Consider the following 18,183-nt stretch of genomic DNA (forward strand, 5'->3'; position numbering starts at 1 on the left):
GCCATAGGATGGTAAATAATAGCCCAGTTTGACCCAAACGAGGAATCTAAGATGAATGTCCCTAATTTGGTTCCCATAAGTACGAAATATGTCCAGTAAGTACTCGATATGTGAATTTGAGGATTTTTCAGACGGCGTCCAAATTTCTTTAAATAGTAGGAAAGTCCTCAAGTCTGTGTAAGTATCCTTTGCTTATTTGGTTATGGTAGTTAGTCTTCTTTAAACCCTCTTACCCCCCCTAACGATTCCACGACCTGTCACCGCACAAAAAATGAGCTGCCGTATGCATGAAGCTTTATGTGTCTGTTCCTTCTACTAGCCCCATTTCGACCCAAAGTATCTATATAGTTAATCTTATCCTTGATCCCATTAGAGCAGACATGTAAAACGCTTCAACATATATTTTATATTAGGTTCCAATTTGGTTAGCTTCAGTCCCAAGTCTTTCATCATCATCAACCCGTACGCGTCCACTGCTGGATATAGCTCTCCCTCAGCTCTTTCCATCTTTCTCTGTTTTGTGCGGCTTGCATCCAGTTGCCGACAATACGTTTCAGATCGTCAGCCCATCTGGTTGGTGGTCGTCCTCTGCTCCGTAGTGCTTCTTCTCGTGGCCTCCACTCGACAATACGTTTTGTCCATCGGTTGTCTGACAATCTGGCGACGTGTCCTGCCCAATTCCACTTAAGCGACGCGATTCTTTCGACGGCGTCCGCTGTTTTTGTTCTACGACGTATTTCTTCCTTTGGGATTCGGTCCCTCAGGGAGACACCCAACATCTGGCGCTCCATAGCCCTTTGAGTTATGCGAATCTTGTTCACTACCTTTTTTGTGAGTGTTAATGTTTCCGCTCCATAAGTGAGTACAGGCAATACACACTGGTCAAAGATTTTCCTTTTCAGGCATATGGGTAAGTCCGATTTAAATGCATAGCTCAGTTTACCAAACGCTGCCCAGGCTAATCCTATGCGACGTTGGAGCTCGCACGTCTGGTTATCTCTTCCCAATCGAATTTCATGTCCCAAGTACTTATAAGATGCAGTCTGCTCAATATTCATTCCATCAAGAACAATATTACGATTTAGCACCAGATTAGTCATTATTTGCGTCTTGTTGATGTTAATCTTTAGTGCGACCTCTAAGGAAGCGTGATATAACTTGTTCAAAATTATTATTGCATCATCCATACGATCGGCTATAAGGACGATGTCATCTGCGAATCTCAAATGACTGAGCTTCTCTCCATTTATGTTGATACCATATTCGTTCAGATCTGCCTTTTTAAAACAGTGTTCCAAAAGGGTTGTGAACAGCTTTGGTGAGATGGTGTCTCCTTGCCGTACTCCTCGCTGTATACAGAATTTATTTGTTTGTTGATCAGATAGTCTTACGCTAGCCATTGCGTTGTGGTAGATATATTTTATCATGTTAGTATAGCGATAATCTATTCGGCATTCTGTCAATGCTTTTAACATTTTCTGCTGGTTTATGGTATCGAACGTTTTCTCGTAGTCCACGAATATCAGTGCCAATGGTTTGTTGTATTCGGCAGACTTCTCGATCAAGTTTTTTATTACCAGTAAGTGGTCGTTAGTGCTGTATCCGGATCTGAAGCCAGCTTGTTCTCTAGGCTGATAGAAGTCTAACTTAGCCTCCAGTCTCTTTTTGATAATTTTTGTGAAAAGTTTATAAATGTGTGATAGCAGACTGATAGGACGGTAGTTTTTTAGATCTGTTATGTCACCTTTCTTGTGCAATAAAACAATGACTGCATTGTTCCATTGAGAAGGCGTTTTTCCTTGGTAAATGCATTCGATGAAAAGTTTGGCCAAAACCTGGATAATTTTATTTCCACCTTGTTTGATTGCCTCGATCACTACTCCGTCATCGCCAGGGGATTTATTATTTTTCATTTCTGAAAGTGTCTTTTTAACTTCGTATGGTGTTACTTCTGGCATTAATTCTGATCCCTGGTTTGTGATTTTGGACAGGAGCTGATCTTGCCTTGCGTTGGTGCTCTCATACATTTCGCGATAAAACGATTCGACAACCTTAAGGATTTCGGTTCTATCCGTAGCAATGCTGTTGTCTTTATTTCTTATTCTGTACATATTTTTGTTGCCAATGTTATTCGTATTTCGCCGCAAAACTTTTAAACTTTTGTTTTCTTGAATTATTTGAGTTATTTCTCTTGTATTGTTTTCTCTTATGTCTTTTCGGATTGACCGGTGGATATCTTTATTTAATTTCTTCAGTGTTGTGTAGTTGGAGTCGTATTTTTCCGTCAGTTGTCTTCTTTTACTTATTAACTCTTTGGTATCTTGGCTTAATTTTTCTTTATGGGTCACGACCGTCGGGCAGCACTCCCTTTCGGTTTCTTTAAGTGCCTCCGTTATGAGACTATTTGCTAGTTCGATGTCTTCTATTTCGTTTTCTAAGTCTTGTATACGTCTGGTTAGTATATCTTCATAGAGGTCGTTGTTTATCCCAAGTCTTTACGTTGTGTTATATCCAGCTGATTTCTTTTTTTACCAGAAAATCATTTACAGGACTGAATTTACATTCAGCTGAATATGAAGATTGAAATGGTAGCAATAGTTTTCTTGCACATTTGGTTGGAATTGGGAATTGATTTCTGTTTCCTCACAAAGCCATGCCATCGTTCTCTTTTTATTAAATAAATTTTTACTTGACTCATTATTTTGCAATTCTGCGAGCTCTTCTTGATACTGCACATTTGATATATCAGACAAATCCTTTAACATTGGCTGCATCATCCATATTCAAAATCAATTTGTTTTAAATCAGAAAATCTTTTTTTTTAAATCAAGCGACAGATTATTCAGATAGTTGACTATATAGGCTATTGATTATGTACTATAGAAAGGAACTACAACGTTAACGGGGTTTTATTAATTCATATGGTCAATGAATCTCTATATATGAAAAAACCGCAGAGTGCTACCATCTAAAGGGGTGCGTTTTTGAGAAATCGGTGAATTAGTCCCTGGGCACAGGTTACATTAGGGTGAGTTCTATGCACTTTTGGTACAAACGCTTCTACATAAAGATTGTTCCTGGTTAAATTTCCTATCTAAATATAACTTTTTGAAGTAAAAGATACTTTTTTTTACAAAAATATATTCAAAAGAAAAAGCACAAAGAAACCCAGAAGAAAGAAATTTTGTTTTTGTCCCATAACTTTTGTCCACGGGGATGTAGGTATAGACATTGCTTCACAGAAAAAAAACTTACATATTTTGTCTTTAAAATGATGTTTAGTAGAGGTCATTAGGATTTACAGTTTTCGAAATATGATTTTTCAAAGTTCGCCACTCACAGCAATTTTGGTCAATTTTCCTTGTTATTTCGCAAATATTGTTCTGTAACTTTTTTCTACGTAACTTTAGGCATATGCAATGTACATGTGAGAGGAACAGAAATCAATTACCTTTAAAATGTTCTACTGTATAATGCTGTACGATTTCTTTTAAAGAGGTTATCTTTTTCAAGACTTTATACTTTGAACGAGTTTTTATATTTTTTACGATTATTTTTTAAATTTCCCATTATAACTTTTTTTTCTACATTTAGGTATATATTATATAATAAAAAAGAAAGCTTATTCTGTTTGCTTTCAAATGATGTATTATAAAAAATTCTAGAAATTTTTTAATAAGATATGCTTTTTCAAAATTTAATAAGTACTTGCAACGATTTTTGATTTTAGGATTATTTTTTAAATTCCTCATTATAACTATTTTATGTGATTGTGTGTTATGATTGAATCTTATTTTTTATAGGTAATACTTTGGATCCACTTGACTTGGCCGGGCAAATTTTAAAATATGGATTAATTCCAATATTTACTGTTAAAGCTCCTGCACCAGAAGCTTTGCTTGAAAAAATAGGATGTAAATGTACCAAAGGATGTACAAAAAACTGCGGTTGTAGGAAGATAAAAATTAGTTGTTAAATATTCTGCAAAGGGTGTATGTGCATGGGTACTAATTGTGGGAACTCTAAGATAACTGAGGTGCCAGAGGAAGATATTGAAGCTAATGCTAACGAAGTGATGGACTTTGATTTTGAAAAATTTTTAAATGTCAACGTTTAAATAATTTTAACTAAAGTGATGTCTTCTAAGACTAATGTTTATTTAATTTTTGTAAAAGAAATAATTTTAAATAATACAGGTAAAAAAATATCAAAGAATCACTCGGTTTCCATTACATATTTAAATATAGATGATACACCATTTTAAAGAACAGAAAGTAAGTCCTTGTTATTGAGCAATATATAGTAGATTCATGTACAAGAAAAGAAAGTTATAATGAGAAATTTCAAAAATAATTGTAAAAAATGTAAGAAATAATATTTTTTTTATATAATAGTATTATTTTATTTTTATATTATATTATAAAAAATCGTTAAAAGTATAAAAGCTTGAAAAACCATAATCTCTTTAAAAAAAAGTCGTACAGCGTTATACAGTAGACCATTTTAAAGGTAATTGATTTCTATTTCTATTACTTGTACCATTGCATATACCTAAAGTTACGTAGGAAAAAGTTACAGAACAATATTTGCGAAATGACAAGGAAAATTGCCCAAAATTGCTGTGAGTGGCGAACTTTGAAAAATCATATTTCGAAAACTATAAATCCTAATTACCTCTAATAAACAACATTTTAAAGAAGAAATATGTAGGTTTTTTTTTCTGTAAAGCAATGTCTATACCTATATTCTCATGGACAAAAGTTATGGGACAAAAAGCAAAAGCCATCTTTTGGATTTCTTTGTGCTTTTTCTTTTGAATGTATTTTTAAAAAAAAAGTATCATTGACTTTAAAAAGTGATATTTAGATAGAAAATTTAACCAGGAACAATTTTTATGTAGATATGTTTGTACCAAAATTGCATAGAACTCACCCTAATATAACCTGTGCCCAGGGACTAATTCACCCATTTCTCAAAAACGCACCCCTTTAAATGGTAGAACTTCGCGGTTTTTTCATATATAGATGTCTATTGACCATATGAAATAATAAAACCCCGTTAACGTTGTAGTTCCTTTTAGCTATCTTATTTTGAATATAATCAATAGCCTAATAATAAATAAAACGATATCAGTTACTTCACATTTTTGGAGTCGATGACACTGTTCAAATTTTTCAAAAGGTATCAAACAGTTCCACAAATCTTTTCAAGCAACTTAGGTAGCCATCTTACTCCAGTATGAAATAAAAGTCTCACGGAGGCTTCATTACGTTCTTCACAAAATAGCTTAAAAAAAGACGCTCACATTTGGTATTAGTTTTAATAGCATTAACACACTTTACTACTGAATGCAGTACTTCATTTAGACAGGCGAGATGTTTTTAGCTACCAAGTTTTCCCCATGGATAACACAATGCACAATAATCATTTTTGGATTCGCATCATTCATAAATTTTAAGCAGTCATTTTTCTTGCCATCATATTAGGAGCACCGTCTGCAGTACAAGATTTTATATTTTTTGTTGGTATATCATTGACATCAAGCAGTTTTTTAGATTAGTATCTAACTTTGGAGGTAGTGCTGCTTTCTAATCACTTACAGAACCCCAATTTTTCAACAAACTAGCCTTTATAAGTATATCTTACGTAAGTTGTCAATACTACCTCAATGTCTCTCAAAGTTGATTCATCCGTTTTTACTTACAAATTTCTTATTTTTAGCTTTTCAACAAGTTGTTTTTCAATATCTTCACTCATTTTGTCTATTCTTCTGCTAACATTATTGTTACTGAGTTGCAAAGCCTTTACATATTTGTCATCTTTTTTAAGAACCGTTAAGAAATGTTATTAAATTCTCCCCTATGGTATAACGTTTTTCCTGTTCGCTAAACTCAGACACAATTGGCTAGTGAATATATAATACGTAAATAATTAATAGTAAGTATAATAAAAAATAAAAAAATTACCTACTAAAATAAGTAGCCAGTTGTGTCTGAGTTTAGCGAACCGACAACTAGCCTCAAAAACACGATTATTAGTTGAAGTCATCATCATAGTCATTAACATCTTAGTAGATGTGTTGTGGTTCATAATTGGGCTTCAGCAGCTCGGACAGTTTGATTGATAATATTTCTCCACTGGTCTCGGTCATCAGTTACATGTATTGCCTCAGTATACTGTTTGTTGAGAAGCTTTTTAGTAATGTCCACCCATCGCTGTGGAGATCTTCCGCGTTGGCGTTGAGTCTGAGGCCTTCCTTGGACCACCAACCGCTCCATTTTGTGATCACTTCGATGGATATGACCAAAGAACTTTAAAATTCTAGAGTAAACGGTACTGGAGAGACGCTGATCCGGTTTAATTTCATCCAGAACCGAGATATTTGTACGGCGAGCCGTCCATGGAATTCGAAGCAGGCGTCTCCATGTCCACATTTCAAAGGCATCTATACGTCGTCTATCTGATTCTTTGACTGTCCATGTCTCGCATGCATAGTAAAATATGGAAAAGACCAGAGTTGAAACGAGTCTCTTTTTGCTTGTCATAGTAATGTGACGATCACGCCATACCCCGTTTAGTTCACTCATTGCTGCTCTTGCTAGTTGAATGCGTCTTCTAATTTCGGGTTCACAACTGCCTGTGTTGTTAACTAGAGCTCCAAGTTATATCATAGATGAGACTACCTCGCATACCGCAATAGTTTGGGTTTTAGGAAACTGTTGTTGGCGATCAATAACCATGATTTTGGTTTTGTTGTAGTTAACCATGAGTCCAAATTTAGCACTTTCTACCTCGAGTTTTTTTAATAATTCAGTAATTTCTTCTGGAGTAGAGGCTAGAAGTGTAGTGTCGTCTGCGAAACGCAAGTTAGATATCTTAACACCACCTAGGTTTACTCCTCCCTCCCAATCATCCAAGACTCTGCGCATTATGAACTCCGAATAGATGTTAAATAATAAGGGAGATAAAACGCATCCTTGGCGTACTCCCTGCTCCAAAGTGCATTTGTCAGACAGGTCCATATCCGTCCATTCGAATATATGCCAGGTTATCTTGGTACAGTTTGCTAATAAGGTGAGTCAAGTGTTTAGGTACACCCATTGTCGTCAATATGTTCCATAGTTTGTCCCATCTAACATTATCAAAGGCCTTTGTATAATCGACGAAACATATAAATATCGGGATCTGGTATTCTCTGGCTTTTTCTATGATGTTTCTTACATTAAGGATTTGTTCTCTAGTACCTCTGCCCTTTACAAATCCAGCCTGCTCAGGTGCTATTTGCCAACTTATGGAGTTTTCTAGACGCCGTTGCAGTATGTAGAGGATCACCTTACTGGCGTGTGATATTAGAGCTAATAGCCTGTAGTTGTTACAATTATTTGTTGAACCTTTCTTATGAAGAGGTATGATTATGGTCTTTCTCCAATCCTCAGGCCAGACGCCTGTGTGCCATATTTAATTACACAATCGATGTAATATTTTCACTCCACATTCCGGAAGATGCTTCAAGACGTCTGCAGTAATGAGATCATATCCTGCTGCTTTGTTTAACTTAAGTCTTTTTAAAGCGAATTCCACCTCGGAAAAAAGTATGTCAGGTTCAGATTCAAAACTAGTGTGGTGTGTCTTTGTTGAAGGAGAATGGAAAGTGGAGGTCTGGCAGTCAGGTACAAACGGGGTGTCCGCTGGCATCTGGTCCGTATTGGCGTATAAAGACTTACAATACGCCCTCCAAACATCAATAACCTTGTCCAAATCCGTCTGTACATTACCTTCATCATCTTTGATAGATCAAGATTTCTGCTTGAATTTACGTGTGAGTAGTCTGACTTTATCAAAGAGTTCTTTGGTGTTATTTGTGTCGGCATGTAGTTGAATTTCTCTCCAGATTTTCTCTATATGTTTGTTTTTGTCTCGTCTACAAGCAGCCTGAATAGCTCTAGATAGCTGTCGGTACTGGGAATTCCTGAGAAGGTGCTCGATTCCAGCAATTTTAAGTTTTCTACGTTCTTCAACGAGGTCAAAATTATCTGCAGACATCCACACTTTTTTTGGTCCGGTTGAGACGGCATTAGACTGCGGACTGGGACGTTTCGCCGTCGCCGTTTCGCCGTCGCCATTTCGCCGTCGCCGTTTCGCCGTCGAGCCACTTCGCCGTCGGTCATTTCGCCGTCGAGCCAGTTCGCCGTCGGCCGTTTCGCCGTCGCCATCCCGGCATTGGTTAAGTTTACAAGAACGTGATAACATACTAACTTTTTTTTATACTAAATGTCAGTGTAAATAAAATGCTGATGTTGGTAGTTAAACCAAGTTATATTTTCGTATTCAACTATACATTGGTTTCGTCTGAAAAATAAAATATTTACAGTATTAAAAATATGACTATTATGAGATCCCCGGAAATAAACAATATTGAGAAAAGGAATTTCAATTTCAATTGTTTTTACTGTATCAAAAATAAAAAACTTCATTATGCAAAAGTGTTCGAAATATAATCGTTCGAAAACTATTCAAAACTTATATACAAGTAATGGCGACGGCGAAATGGCTCGACGGCGAAACGGCGACGGCGAAATGGCTCGACGGCGAAACGGCGACGGCGAAATGGCGACGGCGAAACGGCGACGGCGAAATGTCCTAGACCCTTAGACTGTGCCTCGCAGTCAGTCAAGGTCTGTATCAAGGTATTTTTAAAAGATAACCAAATCTTTTCGGAATCATGAGTGACGATAGTTGGTAAAATATTTTCGAATCTTTCATTACATTGTCTTTTAAATTGTTGTGTATCTTTTATTTTTGATATCCTCTTGTTTCGGATCCTAGCAAATGCCTTGAATTTTTGCTTTAGCGTTGCAAAAAGAAGTTGGTGGTTAGAGCCGCAGTCAGCGCTAGGTCGTGTTTTACATTGGCTAATAGATGTTAGTTGAAGTATGAGCAGTAAATGGAGACTTTAATGTTGATCTCTTTTCAAAATTTTAAGTTTACTTGACGCCGAAAAACATCCAGTTGATATTTTTGTCTAGCGAAGTACCTAACAATTATTTACAGCAAATTATTTAAGAATTTGCTTTTTTTGTTAAATTTTGCACCGAAACCTAGCATGGAATTTACATGACTAGTAGTGAAAGGGTTAAACTCGTGTCGAGTCTATTTTTGAATTGCCCCCCTTAGCAACAAAATTGCTCCGCTGTTCCCCTGTGGGGCGTGAGCCCCACGTTGGGAAACACTGCTTTACGGGGATGGATACGAACTTTCGGCTTCAATGCTATTTAAACAGGATTAATTTTTTTCGAATCCTGAGAAAACTAATACGTATTTTAAAAAAATTTAAACGCAGAATGAAAGATTGCGTTAATACAGAGGGCCGAACTCCCTGGAAACTTCTATGTTTATTTTAATAAGTTATGGGGGTGAAAAACTAAAAGAAAATTTAGTGTGATTTTTAATTTCAAATACCTCATTCAAAAGAAACTTTTTATTCATTCTAAGGGACTTTCGGCCCTCGGTAATAAAGTACCTAATCTTTCATTCTGCGTTTAAATTTTTCAAAAATACTTATTAGTTTTGTTAGGATTAAAAAAAATGATTACATTTAAAGTACATTGAAAATTTTGACAGGCGTCAAAATTTTGCATTTTGTTCTTTTTCTTTTAAAGCTCTATAACTCATAATCCATTGATTTCTGACTTTTGCAGAAATTAGAACAAACGGTACGACTCTGCAAATTCTCAGCCAATTTAACTTTTACATAAATATGTAAAGTCCGTGTTTTTTTGTACAATTTACTCTCATAATTGGCTTAAAAAAGTCAAGAAATTGTACAATTTTACAACATTTGTCTTATTTACCTACTACATTATCACTGGGTTGAAACTGAAATTTTCCTTTAAATCCACGTCCAGGATTATCCGAATTCGCTACGAATTCAATGAACAGATCTGGACCAGTTGAAAGTATTTCAATCTGCGTCTCTTCGTTACATAAGAGTATTATGGAGGGATCCGAAGATCTGCTGCCATCAAAGACTCGGATAATGTCTGCTCGATTTAGACAGCTAAAAATAAATTGAAACATTAACACTACATATATGACAAAAACTAAAAAAATATTTATAAAATATATTATAAAAATACACTGCATATCAGACAACACAGGTCGCTCACAAAATTTAAGAAAATTTTGTTTTTTTTTATTTTTCTCTATATAAATAAAAATGAATGTTTGTATGTATGTACCTCATAGATTCGCAAACTATGCATTTGATCGTAAGATAATCTTAATCAAAATTGTTGTGCATGAACCCGGGAAGGTTTCTGAGTTGGTACGATCAACCCAAGTGAAAAGGGGGCTTGCCCCCTGAAATTTTTTTAAATTTTCTTGGAATAACTGTTTTTTCTTAATTTTATATGATGTAGAATCAAAATACAAATAAAAATCTAAATTTTCACTTTTCTATCTCCAACCGTTATTTTTTAATAGGCGTTTAAATATTTTTCATCTACAGGGTGATTGATTAGTAGGGTACAGCTCAATAGCTCCGCTATAGTAATAGATAGCAATAAAAGTTAATAACAAAAATTTTAGCCACCTTTGAGCTTCACACTACAAAATTAGTTAGAATGTTACAGGATGTTCGATAACATAGTAGCAGACCAAACTTATGTTTTTTTTTAAATGGAACACCCTATATTTTATTTTATATTCGAAATCCTATTAACTTCTCCATCACAAAAATATAAAGGTTTGTAATGTTATACTGGGTATTTACAAAGTTATATCCAATTTTGTATGAAAATCGTAACAAGTTCAACTCCCTGTATAAATAAAAATAAGCACAACAGCAATGGTTTATTAATGCCATATTTTTTATTTATTGTCAAAATTTTTAAGAATTAATGATATTGCTAATTTTATTTATGTCAAATACAGGGTGAGTCAAAACGCAAGTAAAATATTTTCTCAGTAATGTTAAAAGGAACACCCTGTATTTTATATCATTATTGAAAAGTAACATTAACGTACCTTAATTTTTATATAACATTCCCTATGCCCAAATTTATTAGTTTTCGAGATATTTTCATTTTTCAGAGCAAATTTTAAGTAAGCCATGACTGAATTGACAATTGAAGATTACCGATTATCAATCCGGTAATCAATGTAACACTGTAGCAAATAAAGAAATAAAAATAATTTATTAGTAATACATTTTACAAACAAAAACACAACCACTAGATGCAACATTTTTGAAACAATTAAAAACTATCTTTTTATGTAAATGCAACAAATAAAAAAAATTAGTAATAAATTTTACAAAAAACCCACAAACACAAAATACAATATTTTGTGAAGGCAATTAAACACTACTTTTGTATGTAAATGTAACAATGTAACAAATAAACAACAAAACATAATTTATCAGTAATACATTTTGCAAAAAACATGTTTGAAAAAATTAGAAGCTACTTTTAATAAAATATTTTTAATATTTAATTAATATTTAAAAATATTAATTATTTAATATTTTGAAGGTGTTCAAAATTATCTCCTAACACATTTATGTACGCCTAAAAACGATCATTGAATGAGCTACTTATTCTACGGAGCATTTGTAGATTTAACACATCGAAATACACTTTGTATTCTATTTTTCATCTCATCCCTTGTTGTTGGAGGTATTTTATAAATTTCATTATTAACGTAACCCCAAAAAAATCAGTCCAGTTTAATAAATTGTGGTGATTTGGGTGGCCACGCTACTGGTCCATTGAAAAATGAAAATATCTCGAAAACTAATAAATTTAGGCATAGGGAATGTTATCTAAAAATTAAAGTACGGTAATGGTACTTTTCAATAGTGATATTGATACAGGGTATTTCATTTAAAATTACTGAGAAAATAATGTACTTGCGTTTTGACTCACCCTGTATTTGATATAAAGAAAATTAGCAATATCGACCATTGTTGAAAATTTTGACAATACGTTAAAAAATATGGCATTATTAAACCATTGTTGTTTTGCTTATTTTTATTTATAGAGGGAGTTGAACTTGTTACGATTTTCATATAAAATTGGTTATACCTTTGTAAATACCCTGTATAACATAACAAACCTTTATATTTTTGTGATGGAAAAGTTAACAGGATTTCGAATTTAAAATAAAATATAGGGTGTTCTATTTAAAAAAACATAGGTTTTGTCTGCCGCTGTGTTATCGAACACCCTGTAACATTCTAAGTAATTTTTTAATGTTAAGCTCAAAGGTGGTTAAAATTTTTGTTTAACAATAAAACACTGAAAAACGTTTGTTTTCTATACTTCCACAAAATTTATTATAACTAAGTGACTACAGCTGTTTCGGCAGAGTGCCTTTCTCAAGTGATATAGTTGACAATGTGTTTGCCTTTTTAAGCCTTCAACTGAAGAGGTTGAGGAGTGGGGAGCTGTTTGTCTCGAGTTGGTCATTCAGAATTATATCTGTATTTTTCAGATTATTAATTTCCATAGATTCTAAAAAAGATAGCTTAAGGCCTTTATTTTGAAAATGTAGAATTTGAAACTCTTCATTGAAAGAATGATTATGATCTAGAAGGTGAAGTGCGTATGTAGAAGTGTCTGTTTTTCTATTGTTGAATGCCCTTTTGTGTTCTGCTATCCGTTTGTCAAAAGTTCTGCCAGTTTGACCGATGTACGTTTTCGGACAGTCACCACAAGTTAGTTTGTACACACCACTCTGTAGTTGCTTTCTCTTTCGGCTTTTATTGTTCTTAATATATTTGCTTAAGTTGTTGTTAGTTCTGAAAGCGAATCGGTCGAATCGGTAACGGTCGAATCCATCAAAACTTTTGTTATTAACTTTTATTGCTATCTACTACTATAGCGGAGCTATTGAGCTTTACCCTACTAATCAATCACCCTGTATATAAATAAAAATGAATGTTTGTATGTATTTATGTACCTTATAGATTCGCAAACTATGCATTTGATCGTAAGATGATCTTAATCAAAGTTGTTGTGCATGGACCCGGGAAGGTTCCTGAGTTGTTACGATCAACCTAAGTGAAAAGGGGGCTTGCTCTCCCGAATATTTTTAAAATTTTTTTGGACAAATAGTTTTGGACAAACAGTTTGGACTCTATGGGACTGAGCTTAGAAGTACAGATATAAATATGACGGAGATGCAAGGTGGACAACATTAATAACTGGGTAAGAAATAGAAGAATAGAATGGAATGACCACATAAGTCAAATGACAACAAATAGAGTAGTAAGGACAGCGAGAGACGGTTCCCCAATAAGAAGACGATCAGTTGGAAGACCACGAAAACAATGAAATGACAACTTACTAGTGGCACATTGAAAAAACAGACAGAGTCATGTCTATACAAAAAGAAGAAGAATAACAAGACGAAGGATTTTGTATACAAATATTTATAATTTTTTTATATCTTTTTTTATTTTTAAAACAAGGACAGAAATAATTTTATTCCATAAGTGCCTTTCGTAAGAACATACTCAACTTGTATTTCAGCTGAAGAGTAGAAATATATATCTGAAGATTCCCGTATAAAAATGGATTTAAAAATTGGATTTTCTTGTCCATTAGGCATTCCGGCTCAACCTGAATATCGGAAATAAAATCATTACAGCTTTAGCTTATTATTCTGCATCCTTGCTTATCCTACGTTAACGGCCAAATAGAGAACCAAGTGAAGCGGCTCTCCAAAGATCTATAAAGAGGTCAGCCGAAGTTACTTTTTATTATATTATATGTACAACGTACATCAAATTTTTATTTTTTATTTACCGGATATTTAGAACAGTGAAATAATAGAAAAATATGTCAACATAATTTACTTTCATTAGGATTAGTATGTGTAAATATATGTAAAATAAATACTAAATATAGTTCACTTTAAAGTGGAGAGTTCTTCTGTCAAAAGGTGGAGAATAAAAGACAAATATCGGCTACTTCATGCTTTTATTAGAAGACATTTCCTTTACTTAACAGTAAACATTCTCAGTCCATTTACAAATAAGTAAATATAAGAGAAAAATCCATAGAGAACATAAACCAAATATACAATTTAATTCTGCAAAATCAAGGAATGGTACATTAAATTCAAGTTATAAATGTCAGTTCTCTTTTGGTGTAATTAATAATTTTACCATTAATAAGTAATCGCATGTTGTGCTAGAGCACAAAGAGTGTTTCGATAAATTAATATCACTCCGGTGAGAGGTTATTCTACCTCTAAGGGAGCGGCCAGTCTGACCCATATAACATGAGTTACATTTAGCATAATGAATTTGGTATATAACGTTAACTTTCAGTTAAGTTTTGGTCTTTTGGTGTACTTAATTCCGTTTCAAAGAATCTTCATTTCATCAAAATCATTCTTATGTTTAAAAGTAATCATATGCTGTGCTAGAGTGATGAAAGGGTGTTTCGATAAATTAATATCACTCCAGAGAGAGGTTATTCTACCTCTAAGGGAGCGCCCAGACTGACCCCATATAGCATGAGTTACATTTAGCATAATGAATTTGGTATATAACATTAACTTGTTCTAAATGATATAAGAAAGTTCGTGTTCTAAAGTATGACAGTTTTAGCGTGTTGGAGCTATTTTAACAGGTATAGTTTTATACAGTTTATTCAGTTTATCTCTAACTTGAGAAAACTAAGGTAAATAAGACTAGTGGGAAGTTGATGTTTTTAAAAGAGTCAAAAGAGATGTTAATAAAGTTAAGAGATTTAACTTTGGACTTTTAGTTGCACAGTTGCAACTGGAAGTACTGTTTTAACATCGAAATAGTAGATACAAGCGATATTTTACTCGACACTCCTCAGCAAGACCTGAATAAATAAATACTTCCGTTTAAAATATGTATTCGAAAGTGCCACATTATAGGTATTCGCAGAAATAGTATATGTGATGGAAGTTTCTTAGAGGGAAAGATAATTCGACGAATAATATGATCGGGAAGGATAGGTATAGGTGAATTTAGATTAACCAATGAAGAAATTAAAGAAGCCATTCAACGGGAAGACATAATCAAGTTCGCTAACGCGCAAAGGCTCAGGTGACTGGGATACATAGAAAGAGCTAGCCCAGATATTCGCTAAAGCGAATAACTGGATGGAGACCAACAAAAAAGGGACCAAATGGAAGACCAAAACAAGATAGAGACATTAATTCTTAGAAACCATAAAGAAGCTACAAGTGGAAGGAGCGGTGTAAGGCCCGGATAGAATGGAGGAAAATTGTGGACAGGTCCAAGTCACACAACACGTTGCTATAATAATAAAGGGACAACAGCGGACCGATTTACCGCAACAAATGAATCAGATAGCCCAAAAGGGCGGCAAACTCTCCGTTAGGAATGAGTAAGCCATAATGATTAGTACGTGATGTATCATTCATTCAGTATTGAAAAGTAGTGCTCGAATATTTAGTTCCGGTTTTGACGCCATTTGTCTTATTGGTTAAATAATTATGACCAGAAGTTTAAAAAAATTGACTCAAAATTAGTAAAATCGTCTATTCTATCAATCGACGCAAAGTTACACGAATAGTTCAAATATCGTCTTACGATTCTACTATCGGTCACGTTACGAAGTCAAACTACTTGTATTGACTGTTTAAAACCGTCTACATACGCTCTGACAACCGCATCTGACTGTCGGGCTGACGACATCGTAATAAGTTGTTTATTTCGTTCTTTCCGTATTCATTAATGATCTATTTATACATAAATGACGTGTTAACTATGTAGACAAGGCGGAAACCGCGGGTTCGTTGGGAAAAATATTCCCATGAGATATTTTTGCATAATCACATTCGTGAGACATCCTAGAATAAGGTTCAAGAAGTCGCCCACGTGAAAGGTGGGCCAATTTTTTTTAACAATTTTTTTAATCAAATTGCAAAAATCAATATTCTTGCACCGTACTAATTTTTTTTAAGTTTTTTGGACCATCCTGGACAAAAAAGATTTCTTATAATTTTTCTCTAAAGTTGATCTTTTTCGAGTTATAAGCAATTTAAAATTTGACAAACGCGAAAATGGCCATTTTTAAGAATTAATGACTCTGTTAAAAATTATGATTATGAAAGTCAGAAAGTGACTAAATCAAAGTTTAAAGTCGCCGCTACATGATCCTGAAGAAATCTGTGTCATTAATTTACTACTAAGCTATTATTTTTAATTAATAACAATGAGCGGTTAGATCAGCGATACTCAACATTTTTTTCCTGGGCCACATAGTAGCTATTGCCACAGCTTCCGGGCCGCAATCAAGGTGAAGTAATATACAGTATGATGCAAATAATGAGATGAATAAATTTGTTATTTCATAAATTGGCGACTATAAGAAAAAATCCTGAAACAGGTCGATTTTTTATTTTATAAATTATGATTTTTTGACATATAAATATGTTATACTAGTGACTTCATCCATCCGAGTGTGATGACTAATCGATGATTTTTTTAAATAAGAATAAAGTTCGTGTGCTACCTCATTTGAAAGGTTATTCAATGCTCTATTCAACAATTTAAAATTTTTTTGCATATTTCATTTTTGAATATGAAGATTCACACAGATATGATCAAGCAAACAACGTGAAGAGCAAGTAAGCGCAACTTTTGAGAGTTTTATAGTTATTCAACAGTAATTTCCAGAATTCTCAATATTGATTTGCGTCTCTTTTTTCTTTAAAAATTGCCTCCAGAATTGTATCATCTTTAAAATCAATTAGTTCATCTGATAACTTTGCGCTATTAAATCCCAATGCCACAAATTGTGTAGTAGCGGCTACTTCTAAGTGCCAGGGGTTTTCCACTAATAGAAGATATTTTCTAATTTTTCGCAAATCATTAAATCTTTCCTAAAATTCATCGCTCAAGAAAACTAAGTAATTAGAAATAGTAGCAAAGTTTTCTGGAGATACATCAATTCCATCTTGTTGACCTTTTACCAATGTCGAAAAGTTATACAGATTTTTTATATTAATTTCCTCAATGTACCTACATCTTTAGCTTGTCCTCGAAAGCAAATACTTTATTCTTCAACTGCGAAATAATTTTATGTTTACCTTTTAATTTGTAAACGACGATTAAGTTCGCCAAGTTTTCCTGTTATGTCGCAAATATATGCTAAAAGCCACCACCAACTATCTTACTCAAGTTCACAATAATTTGATCGTTTACAGAACCCTTAAGTTAGCCTTCGGGCCACATAAAAAACGCAAGAGGGCCGCATGCGGCCCGCGGGCCGCAGGTTGAGTATCACTGGGTTAGATCGTATTGATGCGGCTGTAAATGTGAGTGCGAGTAAGATGCACAATTGGACTGCTGGAATGGCTTCTCTCTCGCACTCAGGATTTACAGCCGCCGCACACGTGCATGGCGCTTATTACTATAACTTAAAAATAACAGCTTAGTAATAAAGCAATGACAAAAATTTCTTCAGGATCTTGTAGGGGGGGTTTTAAACTTTAAGTTAGTCATATACTAACTTTCATAATAATAACTTTTAACCGAGTTATTAAGCCTTGAAAATTGCCATTTTTCGTTTTTTTCAATTTTAAATTTAAATTTTCAATTTTAAAAAGTCTAAAACGATCAATTTTAGAGAAAAATTATAAGAGACCTTTTTTGTCCAGAATGGTCCAGAAAATTAATGAAAAAATTGTTCGTTCCAAAAATATTGATTCTTGCAATTTGATTAAAAATTTTTTTTTTTAAAATTGGCACACTTTTCACGTGGACGACTTCTCGAACCTTATTCTGGGATGTCTCACGAATGTGATTATGCAAAAAAATCTCATGGGAATATTTTTCCCTTCGAACCCGCCGTTTTCGCCTTGTCTAATGAGAATTTACTACTTGAAGCTGTATATTTTAAAACGTTGCTCTTTTGTACTCCCAATTATGACGTTATAGTTATTTATGAATCAAGTGCATTAAATAGATGTTTATACCCTAAGGGCGACAAGCTTATAAACTCGAGGGCCTCTGGCCCGAGAGTTTATATGTCACCCGCGGATATAAACCTCTAATATTGCACGTGGTGCATACAAAACTTTATGTCATACCGGTTCATTGCATCAATTAAAGTTTTAATTTTAGTTTGTATTAATTAGAAGTAGAAGTAAAAGTAGAATAATTAGAAATAT

General features: G+C 33.9%; 1 protein-coding gene across 1 annotated transcript in view; it reads right to left on the reverse strand.

The window, feature by feature from the left end:
* The window catches only part of LOC114325498 (suppressor of lurcher protein 1), a 933,155-nt gene that overhangs the window by 309,116 nt on the left and 605,856 nt on the right, over positions 1–18,183 (reverse strand). The window contains exon 7 of the mRNA XM_050648175.1: positions 9,852–10,057. Coding sequence (XP_050504132.1) covers positions 9,852–10,057 — 206 coding nt within the window. The remainder of the gene's footprint in view (positions 1–9,851; positions 10,058–18,183) is intronic.

The sequence above is a fragment of the Diabrotica virgifera genome, chromosome 4 (genome assembly GCF_917563875.1).
Source record: "Diabrotica virgifera virgifera chromosome 4, PGI_DIABVI_V3a".
NCBI lineage: Eukaryota > Metazoa > Arthropoda > Insecta > Coleoptera > Chrysomelidae > Diabrotica > Diabrotica virgifera.